Genomic DNA, 19,747 nt, shown 5'->3' with positions numbered 1-19,747 from the left:
AAGAAAACAAGGTGGATCTTAAGGAACAAAATTCTTGCTTTACCCTCACTATTTCTTTAAAGGGGAAAGAAAAAAGAGGAAGAGATAAAGCTTATTTAAAGGCATCATTTCCCACAACATATTGGGACGTGTCTAAAATTGAGAACAGCCCAGAAACATTGTGCTGATCTTTCCTGGATGAAGACTGAATTTCTGAAGACTAAGGTACAAACACAGTAGAGATATGCTATCATTGAATACACTGTACTGAATCTATACAATTGAATAATAATAAAAAAGTATTCTTTATATAGAAAATGTTTCCCGGATACCAAAAGATCAAATAAAAATCCCACCCTTCCTGCTGTGTTCCTAAGTATAGTATATACTCATTTGGGAAATGTTTCACAGCACTTGTCTCAGGGCGATATTTTCTGGCTTACAGGACTGGGATCAAAGGAACCAGCATCTCCCCTCACTTAGGGAGCCCTGGTTTCCTATAGCACCATACAGCAGATGGATGTGCATGACTGCTGCACACATCAAGCGTATTCTGGTGGAAACATGGTTATTGACAGCCTTCGCCATGGTCGCCAGAGGCCTCACTTAAATTGTAGCTGTCTTTCAATCCGGAAGCCAATGGGCATTCTCTCCAAGTGTGCTTGGCCTTACTTTTCTCTTTTTGGTAGGTCTGATATGCTATTATTATCAAAAGAGATTAATCTGTGAAATCCTAAAATCAGCATTTTTCCTCCTCCAGAAGACCTTACTATTGCTACTTAGAAATGATGTGAATCATTGGAGAGGTGATAAGTTTACAAATATTCAGTCCTTAGCCCATAGCAAGGTATATATTGGATTAGAGTATAAAACAGAGAACGTTTAATAACGTACGTAGGAAAATCAGAAATTTTGGATGCCAATTCTCCAACATCATTTCTATTATTTCTCATTAGCATGAAATTGGTCATATATTTTGAACAGTGTTCCATAGTAACTTAGAATAATATATGCTTTATATTAGAATAAAAGACGAATCAGAAAACGATTCCGAGTAAAAAACTAATGAGTGACATTCATTCTTCAGTAAATAACTAATATGCAACTTACTTAATTACAAATCTCCAAATATCTATTCACATAATAAAGACAAGGAAAATGAAGCAAAACCAAAGGCGTCTTATAGAAATAAGCACCTCTCTGTAGGCACACGAGCTTGAAGGACAAAGTACCGATGGTTCCAGGTGTTTGCCATGTTAGATCAACTTGGAAAGTTTTGATGCTATCAGCACTTGTCAGCTGGTGCCCAAAGATGTGCATTTTGAGCTTGGGCCCTTTTCAGAGGAGAGCTTCATATTCCAAGAGGAGACAAATGACCACTGAACTAACCATTAATATCTGTTCTGTATGGAAGATTTTGTCTTGTTTATCAATTAGGAAGTAACTATATCTCTCAACTTGACATCAGACTGCCGGTGGATATGCCCAATTCATGCTCTTCAGGATAAACAAGGGTGTTTATAATCACATAATATATGGCTCTACTTTATTTTAAAAAATGGGGGTTGCATCAGGACTCAAGTTTGATTGACAATATTCAATTTTTCAGAGTAAATAATATATTAAAATAACTGCTGCGAGTCACCTAATTATCACCTCCTAATTAGGTGAAATCTGTATGAATCCTTTCGATATGCAACAGGCAACCTTTTGGTGAAAAACCCAAGAAGCAAGGTTGACTTCAACGGCCTGATGAAGCCTTCCAGTTAATGTCTGGTAACAGTGATAAATTTCAACACGATAACATATTGGATATGCAACTTCTGGGGGTCTTATATCCTTGTCCATGAAGACCATCTTTCTGAAATATTCCCAAAGATACAATATTTTTAAATGGGAGCCTAGATGGTCTAGAAATCAAAAATTTGTGATAATCTTTTAAGAGTCTAACAACATTACCTCTGTATTCAAAGTAATGCAAGAGTAATAGGACAAAAAAAAAAAGAGTAATAGGACAATTAATGAATACCAAAAACCTTTTGTTAAATATAAAATGCATTTCTACTAAAGTGTTTTCAACATCAGAGACCTTGAAGTGCCACTACACAGTGCGGTAAGAACACAATGTTTTCCTCCCCCTGCATGACGTTATGTCTATTGTTAAAGAATGTTCTTGAAAAGCAATTTACAATGTATTTTCAACAGAAACAACTTAGCCTCAAATAAGAATTGTATATATTCAATATTTGATTCAGAAATGGTTACATTCCCTTTCAACGTAATGTGAATCTTCCACAAGGAAATTTTAACCAAAGTCTTCCCGGACTGCAGTAAAAGAAATCTTTTATATACTTTCAAATACTGTGCCTTTTTATTTAAAACAGTGTAAACATAACAACTCAACACCACCAATAATTGGAAAAAGACTGGTTATGTGAACACTAATTTCCTTGAATGCCCCATGAAAATAAGGGTAAATAAAACAGACAAATCTTCAGGAGAAGTTTCAGTTCACCTTAGCAGTGGTAAAAATATTGCTTTATTCCAAATGAACATACAACACAATTTACTGTTCTTTTGGGGGCTTCCTGTGAACTGAAAAGTCTGGGCTTTGTGATTTCAACAATTTATTCTTTCCATTATTAACCACAGAAGCTAATGTCTTGGTCCACAAATAGTAGACTTGCTACAAAATAAATAGTCAAGAGGATGACGAGAAAGCAAAGGGTAACTGTCAATTTGATAATTGGCTTGTGTAAATAACTGAAGTACGCGTGATTCAAATTAAACACACATCCTCAACTCGCCTTGTGATACTGATACCATTAATGAGCCAATAGTTGTTCCTCTCAAAAGTATTCACACCAGAAAATTATCTTGACATAGTCAAGAATTTTATAGGACCCCGCCATGCAAGTGACCTTGGTTTAAGAACTGACTAACTGAACTTTATACTTAATGGATAAATTTAAAGTGAACAGATCTGAGAGGGAAATTTTTTTTTCTGAATATTAAATTCCCTGATGTTCCAGAACAAATTTTAGCAAGCTTAATATGCACACACATGCACACACATACGCACAATGAACACATGTGCATACAGCATACCTGTGCTCAAGTGAGCAAGCCCATACCGACTCACGTTTGTGCGCGCACGCACACGCACGCGCGCACACACACACACACACACACACAGGCACACACACATCGAGAAGTGCTCCTTTGGAGCCCCTACACAATCTCAAAGAAAAACACTTCTACTCGCATGATTTTAGTGACACGACATGGTGATTTTTTTTTCTCATCTCTTTTTCTATAATAATTTCTTTTGCACCTCCCTCTGAGATTCTGTGCCTTCAAATTTCAGAGGAAGCTGGCACATAAGAGTAGCTAAGATTGCCCCCAATTACTCCTCCGATCTCCTGTCCTCCCCCTTCCAGAGTCTCTGTGCCATTCTTCAAAAATAAAATAGAAAACACTACATTGGTTGACATGACATAACCTGTGATGAGGCTGTCGAGTGAAAAGAAATTTAGGGGTTGGGACCGGCGAGCCCAGTGGCCAAGGGCCACCGGGTCACTGGCACGTCCGCCCTCAGGATACAGCTTATCTCTTGGAAACCAGGTAACCAGTGCTTTTTTATGATGACACTGGTGCGGTGGGGCTGAGGGTCCGAATCACCCACATCTACTAAGGGCCAAAGAGGCCGGTGCTGGGACTAAGTGAAATTGTAATCAGAATTCTACCCAAAAGCTTTAGTTGCAAGCTTTATCCCTCCTGAAACGTTTCTTTCCCTTTAAAAAAATATTTTGTTAAAAAACAGTATGATATGAGGGCGATAGACTATTTGGTTTCTTCTAAGTAGATGCTCTTAAATTAATGCATATAAATAATTTGTATTTAATTTCCCCTCTTTTCCTGTTGAGCAAAGCATAGAATGCACACATTCCTCCATCTCAAGTCACTTGGTCAATGCGGAGTCTCTTTGTATTTCATTTCTTAAGACAAATTGTGCCTCTCGTTCTGATTTGGCCGTGGGACTCAGGGGGAGAAAGGCTGTGTTTTCACTTGCACTGTCCTCGGTTTCTACGCTGGCCAGTTCATAGTCCTCTGACCGCCTGGCATCAGTCAGAATTCGGATCTGCTCCTGGACAGTTTCTAGCAATATTTTCACTTCTTGTTGTTCTGTTATAAGACAATCGCCGACTGGAATACTCACATTGACAATATCAGCAGAGTAGGAGTTTTTGTACCATTTGATGCTTTTGACTTCAGAAATCCCTGGCATTTGCATGCAGGTTTCCTCTAGACCCACCGAAGGGATGATGGGCACGGAACTGGCCCTCGTGGAGGAGTATCCCATCAGGTCCTTTTGATCCAAGCTATTAAAATAGGAACTTGTCTCTCTTGAAGGCAGTTGCATATTTATGGATGCGTTTTGTTGGGTTTTTAAACCACCGGAAGAGTACCTGCAAAAGAAACACAGTGTTAACATATTTCTGCTGTGCTTCTTCCAAGCAATAGTCAATCAACAAAGCACTTCCACATGCACCATCTCACTGAATTCTCACAGCAACCCCATGAGACGGATAATACGCTCCCAGTTAAACAGAGAAGTAAACTGAAGCTCAGAGAGGTGAAGTGACTTGCCCAAGGTCACACAGAAAATAAGTGACAGACTGAGACTCAAACCCAGATCTTCTTACTTGAAGTCCAGGGATCTTTCAACACACCACAGCTGTATAGGCAGGTGGGGTATAGTCTTCCTGACCTCTATCCTAGAATACAAAGTAAATGGGGATTGAGCAGGTAAGTGTGGCCCTTCTGTAGTGACAAACAGGAAACCCATAACGGCATTACTCCATTCCATACACGTGACCACCCTCTCAGCCCGGGGTTTAGTCTGTAGACTCGCGGCCACACTCATTGGGAAGGAAGCCCGACACAAAGCATCAAGGTGCTATCGTCCCCTGAGTTTTTCTGCTTCCCACTGACTTTGGGGGAACCGAATGCAATTTTCATCGGCTCTCTACTCTGTAGAAACCGTCTCGTTGCCAGGCTGCTGGGCCTACAGATGGGAACGGGGGGGCCTACAAGTCCTCCCCAGGGAGGAACACGAAGTGAGGTCCATTGGGGCTCAACCAAGAGGGCAACTTCCCCCAAGTGGTTTCGGGAGCCAAAAAAAAGGTAGTTTGTTGCTGCACAGCCACCACGGTGCCATTCCAAGTCATTGGAACATGCCAAAATCTGGCTAGCCCTCCCACTGCCTGGCCAGTGCTGGTGAATTTCCCAGCATCAGAGGGTGGGACAGGTGTGCTGTGGATTCCTAACAACGTGGTCTGGGGTCTTGAACAGGAGTCTCTATCCTCTCAGTGATCTGTCCTTAATTTGAATGTTTGATTTAAACCATTATAATATAGCACAATCTAAACATATCCACCCTCCATCTAATAGGTCGTCTTCCCCTCATCTTGCATTAGGATGTAAATAACAATCACGTCCATAAATGGAAAGAATACTTGCAATGAACCGTCTTGCATACTAAATAGGAGTCTTTATTTCAAGGACACAATCAGAGCAACTCAGGGGTCTGTCTTTCCACCAGACGGAGAGAAAAGATGAGGCTCACATTTAGGTGTCTTTGTAGCTGTGCTTAGTACAGCATCGGCAGTCAATAAATCCCGATCGAGCGGATGCATGACTACATGAACAAATCTTCAAGGTAAGTGCTCCCTTTACATCCCAGTTAATGTCCATTTCAAACATAATAATAACAGCTGACATTTGCAAAATGTTTTTAAAAAGCATGCTTATGTCTAATTGCCTCATTTAATTTTTTAAAAACCTGTGGCTTATTTATTATTATTACCATGCGGTGGATGAATAAACTACATTAAGGGGCACTCAACTGACTTCTCTCAAATTATACCTTTGGTACGCAGCAGAGGAACAAGTTAATCCTGAATTGTCTTATTGTAATTCTTCCTATCAAAGCCAGAAAAGAGTGGGCATCCCACGGTGCACTAGAACACCTTTTTAGGGCTGTATAATCTTTTTTACAATTACAATCTAATTGAATAGCTGTGCACAAGGAAACTCCCTGTGGGATCTTACTCCTTTCACTTAAATGTGTTCTATGGCTGAAAATCTGACCCTAAAGTTTCTGATCAATGACTTGATTTCAACAAGAAAAAAGAGGGGCAGATATCAGGGCTTTGTGCTCTGTCCTCAGCACCATCCTGTTAGCGTCACTAATATGTATGAAGATACAGGGTGTCTGCTTATCATGTTCCCCAATGGCACAGAGCCAAAAAATATAAATGGGTTAAAATTGTATTCCACATGGATCAGTGGAAAGACTCTAACAGATTGAAATGTGATGGTGACAAGTGCACAGTCTTACACATGCCTCTAAACATTCCTTATGAAACTGCTGGGTAAAGGTGTAAATATCTCAGAGGACTTAATAAATTGTAGCTTCGTGATGACAGTGGATGACCAGAAAGTAATCAAAGGCAATTCAAACCAAACCTGGGGCAGTCTTCTGAATTGTGGACTTGAGTGATAAAGAGGAATTTCAATCAATTTATGTGTCACCTTGACAGGTATGGGACACATGGCTGACAGGAACTCAAATCCAGAATGTCACCTGAACATGGAAATGCACCTCAAACAATTATCACTCTCCAAAATGTGATTTTGTTTTATATCAGACATGATTTTTAAGTCTCACTGCCATTACAAGGTCTGGAATCTTAGACAAATGGCAGCCTCACTTAAATGTTTCGTTAATTAAAACAGCCAGGTGGGAATACTGACCTAGGGGGTTTCCTCTGGGGAGGAACTGCAATAATGCCTCTGTGCGATTCAACCAGAGTCCTCTCTTCCTTCACAGAGTTGCTGTGAGGGTCCCAACCCTGGTATTTAAGTAGAAGCTACTACATCCTATTCTCCAGAAATTTAAGCGAGCGCTAAAATTTCTAAAGTGGTTCTGGATTCAAAGCCACTACAGAGTTCTGTGTCCCCTTCAGAGTCACTGACTCACAAGTCTGATCCTCGAACTTGTCATTTGTTGACTATAAAACACCAGTTTGAGTTGCCCTTCCTCTGATTTCTCACCAAAGAAATCACTGGTGCATTTCATTTGAGAACTATGGGAGCCAAAACAACCTTCTCAAGATGAGAAATTCCAACAGTTAAGGCACTTGGTTTGGTGCCCAGCGATTAAGGGGTCAGGCCAAGGAATTTGTCGTGTTTCTGCAGGGGGACTCCAAGCCTCAGCTCCTGGTGTTGCACAACATTGGAATAAACTGACTAAACAAGAAATCCATTTTTTCCTGAGACCCATACCCTTAGTGATTCCATTTACACATCATCATCCACAAATGTGATTTTCCTCACATTTCTTTCCTAGCTTAGTGGTTCCTTATCCAGAAAGGCTAGTATTCAATCTCAGTTCTTTTACTTGGGCTATGCCACCTTAGGTTAGCCACTTCAACTCTGCTATCCTTAGTGTATTCATTTTTAAAATTCCTCAAGGATCCCTTAAGTCTAGCTAAGTGAGGTAGGTGTTCAGTACAGTTCGGATTCCCTCTATGTTGAAGGTGGCAGTCTACTTCTGTGACCCCATCTCTTTGTGTCTAGCATATGAATACGTTGGTTTGGTTTGCCTGACAAAACCTAGTTCAGAGCTCCGTAAGCCATTGCTGTGGTTGTCCCAGGGCCATCGATCCGGGATAAGGCCCCTGAAGAATCTCCTCTGCGCCTCATTCTTTCATCAGACCTCCCTACGATACGTGCTGGGTTCAAGCCAGGCTGAAGTAAGTGCTAAGGAGGGAAGTCATATACACCAGGAGCCTAACTAGCAGACAGCGCCCACACGCTTGATAAACAAGCAGCAGATGGCTGATAGCTCTGGTAAATTCATTCACTCCCCCTCTGGGCTAGGGCCAGATTTGAAGAGGGCCTTTAGCTGCGAAATTCTATTACCAATCCCATTTCTAGTCCGGAGAGACGGTCAGTCCCCCAGGAGTGGAAAATAGCTGTTTTCAAGAACTGAGAATGAGATTGCTCCCCGAGATTCATTGTGCTGAGCACACAGTGACTTAGAGTCACCATTTATCAACATCGGATGCATATCACACACAGGAAAATACACGTGGCCAGCCAGCTGGAGAGAATATTCCAAACTCGATGATGATTGAACCAAAACAAAACCACTATGCAGACAGTAAGTGTAAGTCTCCCAGGAGGTAAAAGACAAAGCAGTGCCTGAACATGCATGGAAATCTCTGAGCCTCTGAAGATCCATGTAGTGTGGTTCAAGCCTATGCCAGGCATGCGCTCAGAGCAACCCTCTACCTGGGACATCGGGGATGAGCTCCATAACAGTGACCAATGAAAAGAGAGCATGGGCTTGGTTCTCTCCCCACTCACAGAATCTCTGAACTTGATTTCTCCTCACTCATTCTCACCCATATATATATTCCTAAGTAACAGACATTATTAGTGATTTAAGAATCACGGTCAGTGCTTAGTGATTTAAGAGGAAAGCCATTATGAAACATGATTAATTATAATTTGGGGCTAAATGCAAGCCCCTTTTCTAGATATAAGGCAAAGAGAAGTGCAAACTGCTTCTTGATTTGCATTATGCGTTTTGGAGAACTTGGCTGTTATGTTGAATTTGCAAACTGTCACCCCAGGTCTGTACCAAAGGTATTTTACACTCCTTTTGGAATTGCTTCAAAATTACAAATGTCTTTCTAACAAAATCTACTGCTGAGTTTTGTCAGAGGAGGAGGCACTGCTGTAAATGTATCTTGCCAAGAAGAAACGGAAAAGGTAAGATAGACGTCTCCTATCTGCTTTGGCCCTCAGTTTGGTACAGTCTGGAAGGATCATCCAGGCCAAAGCAGCATAGGAATCGGGCCCACCTTATCCAGAGTGATAAAAAAGCAGATGCAACAAGAATCTGGCTTGGATGAAGGAACTGATTTTGAAAATTTCTGGAGTAAACCTTGACCGCATTGCTCTTGAAATTAATAGTTCTCTGACAGTTCCTGTGACAATAGTTCCTGGGACAGTAAACAGTTCCTCCAGACTACTTCTCTGCTTACTACATGTCAGGTACAAGCCTGTATAAATACAATTTATTTTATAATTTTTAAAAATCTGCCCAACGGAAAAAAAAATCTGCCCAACGACCCTTAGGAAGGTGGTATTATTTTGCCTAATTTATACATGAGAAAATTTAAGTTCAGAAGATAAAATTTTTTCAAAGATGATATTTAAAATCCAGTCCACTGAAGTAAGGGCTACCATGTTTGACTAGGCAATTTATGCCAATTAGGTGAATGGGGGCTAAAATTCATCTTACTCCACTCACTATGCCATGGGGCCCAGGAGGGTCTGTGTCTGGTGGGAGGAAAGGGCACCTTTTGTCCTGCAAGAATGAACGGCAGCCCTGGTGTCCAAAGCCCATCTTTCCACCCCTACGCCATAAATGAACCTGAAGATCTGAGTTCAGCAAGTTGTACTTTGGCAATCTGCTGTCAACATTGACTAGACACGTTCAAGAACACCCAGGACAGAAGCAGATACTATATATAAATACATTACAGGTTACTGTGGAGGGTATTGCCCACAATGTTGATTAGAAAATTGAGTAATTTTCTTTTCAAACCCAAGAATGAAGGAATACATTAGTCCTCTTAAGAAACTAAAAACAAAACAAAACAAAACAAAACAAAAATTCCCAGTAGCTTTAACAACCATATAACATACTGCCTAGATAACTGTACACACTTACTTACTCTCTAGTGTTATTTTTCTAACATTTCCATAATGCCTATTTTCTATTATCTCCATTCTTTTAAGTTAGTCTACCTTTTGTGGAACAGAGATGGAAGTAAGCATAAACAGACTATTAATGGCAAAAATCAATAAACCAAACCCCCAGGAACATTACAACTCAATTTAAACTTGGAGCATTAATGACACCCTCCCTAAATTCCATCGCTTTTAAGACCTACCCTTGACAAGGTATCGTATCCTGGTCTGGGATCCTGGATTCCTCAAGTTGCTGATACGCTGGTCCCACGATGCCACCCAGCCTACTTCGGGGCGAGGGGGGTGTTCTCCTGAAGGTATTCCTATGGAGCATACCACTCCTTTGCCCTGGGCTGCAGCAAGAGAGACTCCTGCTGGGATGAAAGAAAACCAACAGATTGATCCTAGCAAGAACCTTATATGTGGCTGCTCACACTTCAAACACTGCCTTTTCACTCCAGGTACTGAACGTACTAGGTTGGGCCCCCCATCCCTAACCGTAGAATAGCTGCTCAGAGGAGCCCAGAAGTTGTCGAATACATTCACCTTTGCAGGCAGGTACTGAGACCGAGAAGTTGCCATGTTTCTGGCTCTCTCTCTAGTTTGGAGCACACTGGACTGAAACCATCGCAGCTTCCCAGCCAAAGATAAGAAGTGGGCTTAAGGATTCCCAAGCTCCTGATTCCCCGTGACCCTTATCTTCCAGGATAGAGGAGTTATCTCTCTAATAAAAATTTTAAAAATAGCTTTGTTATTAGACACTGATAAAAACTAAACACAGAAACTTGAAGAGATTTGTGGTGGAAGAGTTCACGTATGTTAGCATAGAATAAATAAACCTCATTTGAGTTGGCGTTCTCTCCTTAACACAGGTGCTAAATTCTCAGTTCACTATCTCAAACTTTCATCAGTTTTGAGAAACTCCATAGGTTTCCATTTGAATTTACTTTTCATAAACATCTGATTTCATATTTTATTTGACTCAAACATCCAAATACCCAAATAACCATATGTTTTCAGATGCCATCAGAGGGCAAAAGGCATAAATGGGATATATCTGAGTTGAGATTGGGATTCCTACATAGAATATGCTAAGCCAAAGGGCTAGACGATAATAATCAGTTGCTAATTTGACCTGTTAACTATTCCATACCCATTTCCATCTCCACCCCACTGAATGTACCCTACAGCCATGGGGACCAGTAAGGAGAACTCTGTTCTTACGTAGACCTTCCATGGGATGCAGGTTTAAGTGACCAAACTTGCCCTGCAGTGTTCAGATAACAGGTGCAGTTAGAATCTTTTGCTGTGTTCTCCCTTAACTCTAAAAATACCAATGAAGCCATACAGAGAAAGAGGAAAAACATTTCCAGAATTTCAGCTGACCTACCAAGTTCTAAAGGGACCAGTCTCCCAAAGTAATTGTACCCACATCACTACATTATTTGGAGTTCAGTAACTTTCTCCCTGGCAACATTACTGTTATTTCTGCTTAGTAGATATAAAACAAAATATCTCAAATATTATTTAAGATCAGAGTTTGAGAACCTGACATTTGCATGTCAGTAGACACGTTCCTGGTTTGGGCAAAGTGAACGATCACATTTTACCTTCTTCGAGCCACCATTAACTTCCTGGGTTTGTGCAAACACTAGGTCATATGCTGCAATATTATACCTTTTTCTTTATCATAATGTTTCCCGTATGTTGACAACATGCAACCTCTAGTTAGGTCACCAAGGCAACAAGTTTAAAGAGTTCTAATAGCTATTCCCGCCCCCCTCCCTTCTAGCTTCTATCTGTATTATTTAGGAGCTATTATGGAGTCTGTGGGGGGTACTCAGGCTTAGAATTAGCTGCATGTGGGGGTGCATCTCAGGTCTGTACATTACTAACAGCATGACACTGGGGGAAGTATTTCTATCAGTCAGAGTCCTGAAGGGAAAGAGATGGTATTCTAATTTGGGTCACTGGAAAGATTTTACTATTTACAAAGGTGTCTTCAGTGTTTGAGGGGAAAAAAAAGTCAGCATGGGGCACTACTGTATGTCAGGGTAAGTAACAATAGGGAGCTGTTTCTATCCCTGTATCTGAAGGGACAAGGGGAGGGGGAAGCTACTAGAATGGAGAGAGAAGGGGAGTTGTAAGGAAAGGACCACTGTCAGGCACTGTGGCCCCAGGAAGAAGGACAAGGGACGCAGCTGAGGCAAGCAGGGAGGGAGGGGGCAGACAGGCCAGGACTTCAGTCTCCTCCCAGCCTTCCATCTCCTGCCCGTGCCTTGTACTGACAGCAGACAAGAGAGAGCCTTCTTCTCTTTCAGTGCACAGGGCAAGGCAGAAAAAAGGTAAAGACTAAATATGAGTAGGAGAGGCGCCAAAGAAAGGTCTTGGCATCATGGTTAAGTATTTTCATAGGACGGCTATGGGGCTAAAAGAGAGAAATTATGCATGGAGCTTGGCACGTAGTAGGGTTGCCCTGGTTCCTCTGCTACACCTGACAACTCAAAGGCTCCAGGTAATCACTGACAACCCTGGTCTTATTTCACTCTAAAAACCCCACATATGTGCTGTCTGTAGGAGAGTTATGTTGCTAAAATGTAATGTAATAAGTGTGACATAGTAGATTTTTCTTTAAAAAGAAAGAGGATTTTTTCCCCCTTTGAACTACACATGAGAAATAATGGCTTTGAATTCATAGCTTTGTTATAATGAGTTATCCAAATAAGTCATGTTTGCAGTGCACAAAGAGAAATTAATTATTCATAGCTGGCCAAACTGTCACAACCACAAAAGCTTCCAGGATGAACTAGTGACCTATCTTAAAAAACAAAACAAAACAGTTCTGTGCCTATTGATCAATCAACTATTCAAGCCTTCTAACCCAGTGGCATTCGGGAAGTTATGGAGCAGTTTGCAGGATATATAAATCAGTGACCAGGTTATCAATCATGAAAACATTTAAGTCTACTGCATGTTTTACAAAACAAAAGCTATGATATATTAAACTATAATTTACAAAGTTCTAAAAGTGCTTTGTAAATCAACCCTTGCCTATCTATCGGGACACAGTGTATGCCAACTAATACTGTATTGTCATTGAACCAAACAAAAAGGCAGATCTCTTAAAGACACCTTATTTAATTTGTGAGTGGTTCCTGGAAACCCAGTTGAAGGCAAGATTAAGACGGGGTACATCAACCAACTAGGAGTAGTAGGGTATTTGCAGCTTAAATACATTAGAAACTGCAATTATTTTTTTATTTTCAACTTTAAGATATTGATGGCATAATATAGTCCTAGGGTAACATTATACAGAATTATTTTGACTGACTGGATGGGACACCACCTCAACATGTGTTATAATCAGCAGGAGAAAATGTGGTTTTGGAGAAAATACCGTCTTTTAAAAGGCTAGTAATCTTAGACATATTTTCCTAATTAAATAACTTCCATTAGATCCAGGAACTAAAATGCTTTCTTAACAGGGAAATATCTGTAAATGCCTCAATTGATATAAACCAAAACTTATAGTTCATAACTAAAGCAAGAATCCAATAGCCAAACATATTTCAATTCCAAGTTGGAAATATTTAAACCTATTAAAAAAAACTTAACAAATTTTTGGTATCTCAGTCTCTACTCACGTAGAATGTGAAAAAAAATCATCCAATAATGAGGTTTAGTATTGAGACAGACTGAAAAGCTCCCAGTAAATGTGGCCAGCATCAAGGAAATCCTTTTTTTAGGGGATTCATTTAGAGTAGAGGAAGAAGGTAGTTTCTTTGTATAATGCATGTTTCTGTCATGGAAGTTTTCAAAACATTGCCTAGATATGTGAAAACCAAGGGTCAGCAATATTTATCTGTCACTGTTGGGAACAACTGGGTTTGTTTGTTTGTTTGTTTGTTTTAAGTATAGTTAATCTTCAATGTTATGTTAGTTTCAAGGATACAACATAAAGATTCTATGATTCTGTACATTACTCAATGTTCACCACAATAAGTGACAACTATTATTTTGTACCTTATCCTTTTCTTTGAATTTTGATCTTTTCATATATATAAATATATATATATATATATTTATAAAATTTAGAAATACTGTACTTCTCCCTAAGAAAAGGATGCTTAAATCACTGCACCACTTCCACAAAGATTGAGAGTATTACATCCAGATGCGCATAAACATAGCATCAGTCCCAAATTTTGGCACTTGGTTTAGAACAAAGAGTGCATTTTTGGAGTTTCAGATTCCTGTATAAGAAATGCAGCATGCGACTTGACGATACTGAAGACCTTGCTTGGCTTCAGAATGTTAGGACATTTGGAAGATAACCTTATTTTTTGTCTTTCTCCCCCAGAGAGCCAATTCATATGGTCAGCCTGCAAAAGAGTGCCACCCCATTGATGACAGATCCTATAAACCCAAGAAGACCTGCTGAGCTTCCTCCCCCTGAAAAGTTTTTTTGTGTGTGTGTAAGAACCATGTTGGAAGACCTGGAGCATGTCACATCAACTGCCTAGGGAAGAATTAGTCATTAAATTTGCAGACGGTGATAAGGCAGGCTAGGAAAAATCATATTTTTAATAGCTTTTCAGAATGCAATTGTTTCCTTCACTGGTCTGTGTCTGAAGCTTTGATGGGTGTTGTTAGTTCCTTCAGGCTTCCTACAGGGGCATTGCTGCCTGCTGTTATCTTTTGCTGACTTGCTGTGAGCTGCTTGAGCGTCCACTCCATGGAGAACTATAGGGGGAGCAAGAACAATCATCTCTCCCGAACCAGGTTGCCATCCGTTGGCACGTGTTGCCCAGCCTTATACACAGTGTGAACGTGCCCATGCCCACCATGAGCAGCTACCTGTACCTGTGGTGTTTGACAGACTGGTTTCCTCTGTCAGGAGAAGGGACCTCTGGGAATGACTGGGGGCCGGCAAAACTTGACTCCATCATTTTCTCCAATGCAGTCACAGGATGCCTTTCCGCCTTTGAGTACTGTGGGAAACCACATGCACAGAGTTGAGCTGGAGGACGTTATGAGCGGACGGCCTGTAACACTATAGCTAGATATTGAAAGGTTACTGAACACTTGCCAGTAATTTGTCCACCGGATCAGGAGAACGATAGAGACATCATTTGTACCCCATTTCCCACACACCGATGGTCCCCAACCTCCCCCCAAACTCTCTCTGCTTAGATAAGATCCATCTAGGACAGTTCTTCACTTTAGAATTTTAAGTATATCTTCTTGTTTCAATATATATCCATGGCATACTGTGCCTGACAGGCAAAAACACAAAGGTTCTTTTTTATTCAATAGACATTTTATACACACAAGAAATTAATCAGTAGCCGAACTACAAATAGTAGGGATTCAATAAAGAATGATTGGATGAACCTCAGAACATTCTCAGAATTACAAGGATATTGATTCAGAGTACCTGCTCTTGGCTCTCCACCATTCCCCTCCTTCAGCCTTTGCCAAGTAATTACTGGGTTTAACAAGAGAAATTTGTGAGCATTTCACTCTTTATAGTTAGTAAGCTTTGGTCTGACCTTTGACTATGATATCTTATGAAGTTCAGGAGCCTTTGGGAAAATCTATAGAGATGACCCCTTAAGAAAACCTTTGCCCCAAGGGAAATATCACAGGGCATCTCAACCAGGCAGCAAGTTGTCAACTTTAATATTCCCTGGACACACAGCTCTTGAAGAGGCAGCAAGGGCTAGCAAGTTCCTCTTCCAGAAATTCCAGATTAAAAATACCCTCAGAAATGACATTTTTAGGGGCTAGGTGGCTCAGTTGGTTAAGTTTCTGACTTCGGCTCAGGTCCTGATCCCAGGGTTCTAGAATCGAGTCCCGCACTGGGATCCCTGCTCAGCAGGGAACCTTGCTTTTCCCTCTCCCAGAGCTTGTGCTTTTGCTCTCTCTCTTATGCTTCAATCAATCAATCAATCAATCTTTTAAAAAAACACCTTTCTTCTTAAAAGGAAAAAAAATAAGATGACATTTTTAGAATGCTAACCAATCCAGAGAAAAGTTTGAAATTTGGACATTCATATCTAATGTATGAAAAAGAATTTCACAGAACAATGAAGACAGAGATGTAATATACATATGAAAAGCTGTACATCTGCACTCATTGTAAAATGATAAAAATCATAATAGAGAAAAGTAAATTTTAAGGTCTGGTAAAGGTACAGATTCAAGAAAAGTAGAGTTGCTGCTAATATGTTGGGGTATGAATTGCTAATATGTTCCAAATGTTAAATATACACACTCCTCAATACAGAATGTTACTTCTAGGACTTTCCATCATTAATATGATTGTAAAAATTCAGAATATCATCATGAGAGTATGCCAGTGGTACAATTTTTAAGAACAAAACAGAAAACAAACAGAAAACAAAAACAACTGGACACAATAAATATCAACAAAGAAAACCCATGCAACCATTGAAAAAAAAATAAAATCAAGGTACAAAACATTTGCATAATATGAATCAATTACATAAATAAGGAAAATGCAGTACATATACATATATTGTATGTCTATGTGTATATACATATATTTAGTTTTATGTATACATATACACACATATAGATTTTGTATGTACACATACATATATATTTCTCTGTGTGTGTTTGTGTGTCTGTATGTTTCCCATGCAACCACACAGGATATAGATTAGAAAAAAGAAAGAAAGAAAATAAACTATTAACTGGATGTTATCCTTGAAGAAAAGTATATCAGTGGCTATGGGTTATTAAGCCTAGGCAAAATGTCAAGGTTATGTAAATGACCTTAAGATAGCAATCTCTAATGTTTTCTTCTTAAGTACTTCCAAAATAAACCACAGAGTGGCAGTAATAACCTTGTCTTGAATTATAATCTCAATTCTACAAAATGGACTCAGTAAAGAGGTCAGACATTTTGCAAAATGGAGTAAATTGACACAGAACAAAAAAGAAGATATGGAGATAATTTGGAAAAGGTGGCTATTTTCAATAATCCAAAACTACAAAGATCCAAAATATGATGTAAATACCTTCACGTGTACTGTTTTATTGACTAATTAATTACTACTACAAACCATCCATGGGAAAAGTGCATTGAATGGATTTGTGACGAATATAATATTCTGACTTTCTATCTGAACTTCAGATTCTATAAAATATCGAGTAGGGTTTTTTTTTGTTTGTTTGTTTTTTAATCCCAGCTTCTAATAATTGGTTTAGAAGACAAACTTGGATGCCTGAAATGCTCAGCTACAGAAACAAGTGAGATGATCTGGAGACATCTGTGGCAAATGGGAGGAGATAAGTCTCTGTTCTTGCAGAGGTTTATGGGGGCAACATCAGCCAAGTGTTTCTGGAGCATCTAGATTTTCTAGAGAAATTATTGAACCATTAAAAGTCAGCAAGCCATTCATTTTTTTCTAGCAGTGTATGTCAAACAGTGTATGTTCTAGCCTAATTATGTGTTGGGGCCATTAGTTCAGGGTTTCTGCTTTTTATGGGGGGGGAGGAGGTGCCAATTAGTTTTTATTTTTATTTTATCTTAATTCTCGTGTAGAGTGTTATATTAGTTTCCTGCATACAATATAGTATCCAACAGTTCCATGCATTATTCAGTGCTCATCAAGATATGTATGCTGTTAATCCCCATCACCTGTTTCACTTACCCCCTTACCCACCTCCTCTTTGGTAACCATCTGTTTTTGTTCTCTATAGTTAAGAGTCTTGTTTTTGGTTTGTCTTTTTTTTCCCTTTGTTCATTTGTTTTGTTTCTTAAATTCCACATATGAGTAAAATTATATGCTATTTGTCTTCCTCTGACTTATTTCACTTAGCATTATACTTTCTAGCTCCATCCATGTTGTTGCAGATGGCAAGATTTCATTCTGTTTTGTGACTGAATGATATTCCAGCGTGTATGTGTGTGTGTATATATACATTTTTGTGTGTATAAAGTGTATTTATTGATATATATATATATATATATATATATATATATATATTCTTTCCCCACTCATCTATCAATGAACACGGGGCTGCCTCCATAATTTGGTTATTTTAAATACTGCTGAAATAAATATATGAGGTGCATATAGCTTTTGCTTTGAATGAGACTTCATTTTGAAAGCCAAAAGGCTTTGTTTAAAATCTTAGATGAAAGTTTCAAATAGAATCAACCTCTTATTCATAGTGTGTATTGTAGATATTGTGTTCTAAATATTTTCTTTCAAATGCTTGTATTGTTGTTATACAGTTGCTTTCAATTGTACTATTTTGGTCAATATACAAATTTATTTTCAAAATTTATTATTTAGTATTTCTCCTCTATCTCACAGACTTTATGAGAATTATTTTCATTTCAGTGGCTGCATTTAATATGAGATTCGGGTTTAAATTGCCATATTCCTATGCAGGGTTGGTTGAGACATGTGGGAATACTAAAAATATATGAATAATTTGGTAATCCTTCAAACTAATATTCCATGTTGGTTCAAATGAATTTAGAGATATTTTCCAGTTTACAGTTCTGACAAAGAGCTTAAAATTGTCATTCCTGTCCTTACAATAAGAAAAAAATCTGAACAAATAGAAAATTAATGGCTGTTCTTATATCTAATAATGGAGGTTGCAGGGCAAACCACCACTCTGAAACCTGAAGAGACAAGAACCAGAGTCAAGATCAGCTTACCTGTAGCAGAACCATAAATGGGTAAGAACACTTCAGTAGTAATTTTGTAAACATTAAAAAAATATTTTATTTATGTATTTATTCATTTGAGAAAGAGAGAGAGAACATAAGCAGGGGGAGGGAGAGGGGCAGAGGGAGAAGCAGACTTTTGCTGAGCAAAGAGCCTGACTCAGCACTGGATCCCATGACCCTGGGATCATGACCTGAGCTGAAGGCAGATGCTTAACAGACAGAGCCACCCAGGAGCTCCCAAGAGTAATTTTAATAAGTGGCTATAATCTGTATGTGTAATCTGATCTTGACTATGATTCTTGTATTGTATTGTCTCTCCAGGTTTCAGAGTGGTAGTTTGCCCTGCAACCTCCATTATTGGATGGATATAAGAACAGCCATTGATTTCCAGTTTATTCAGCTTATTTTCTTATTGTAAGGACAGGAATGACAATTTCAAGCTCTTTATTTGTCAGAACTGTAAACTGGAATTTAATTGTAAGAATCAAATAAGAACTGCAGTTTTTTGTGCCCCCCTCCCTCCACTTTCATGGGTTTTTACCTTCAGGAACCATGCAATATGCTCACAACAAAGAACAAAAGAATAATCTCATGTTTCTGACATAAGTGGGAAAGTAACCATTTTGAAATGCTTACTTCTCAGTGAAAAAAGATCTTATTGGAGCATTATCTTACATGAGGAAAGAGCTTTTTCCTGACTCCACCCTCTTGTAGCCTTCTTGTCTCAAGTAAGGAGGGAAAAACAACAAGACAAACAAACAAACAAAAGATGCTAGTGGATTTTAAAGCTCCTGGCATCTACAGCTATAGCAAACATTAAATGAAACCCAACTGCTAGCCAGATTAACATAAAACCTACATTAAACATCTGTTATCTCAGGATTACGCAGTATATCATGTCTACCTTTAAAAAAATTATGAGGCATACTAGAATATATACATGCAAGCGTAAGTAGAGAGATAGGAACTCTAAGAAATACTCAAAAGTAAATCTAGAAATAAAAATACTATAACATGCATGATGAATGCACTTGATAGGCTCATCATTAGATTGGACACAGCCAAGAAAAGAAACAAGGACCTTGAGTATTAGTGAATAAAAACTTCCTGACACGAAACACAAAACAAAAACAATATATTTTAAAAAGAAAAGGAAAAAATGAATGATAATATTGAAAAACTGCTGAACAATTTCAAATGGTAAAATATATGCATAATTGG

General features: G+C 39.0%; 1 protein-coding gene across 7 annotated transcripts in view; it reads right to left on the bottom strand.

Annotated features, from left to right (window-relative positions):
* Positions 1-2,323: 2,323 nt before the first annotated feature.
* NRG3 (neuregulin 3) overlaps positions 2,324-19,747 on the bottom strand; it is a 1,028,669-nt gene continuing 1,011,245 nt past the window's right edge. For 2 of the 7 annotated variants that reach the window (XM_072756372.1, XM_072756373.1), the window contains exons 7-10: positions 14,674-14,801; positions 10,014-10,184; positions 4,686-4,757; positions 2,324-4,448 (exon numbers count right to left, since the gene is read on the bottom strand). In XM_072756372.1, the coding sequence (XP_072612473.1) occupies positions 3,941-4,448; positions 4,686-4,757; positions 10,014-10,184; positions 14,674-14,801 (879 nt within the window). In that variant the 3' untranslated portion in view covers positions 2,324-3,940. The remainder of the gene's footprint in view (positions 4,449-4,685; positions 4,758-10,013; positions 10,185-14,673; positions 14,802-19,747) is intronic. The other 5 variants (XM_072756376.1, XM_072756374.1, XM_072756375.1 and 2 more) reach the window with 3 other exon arrangements.

This window comes from Vulpes vulpes, chromosome 4, assembly GCF_048418805.1.
Source record: "Vulpes vulpes isolate BD-2025 chromosome 4, VulVul3, whole genome shotgun sequence".
Taxonomy (NCBI): domain Eukaryota; kingdom Metazoa; phylum Chordata; class Mammalia; order Carnivora; family Canidae; genus Vulpes; species Vulpes vulpes.
This window is presented reverse-complemented; position numbering and strand designations above follow the sequence as displayed.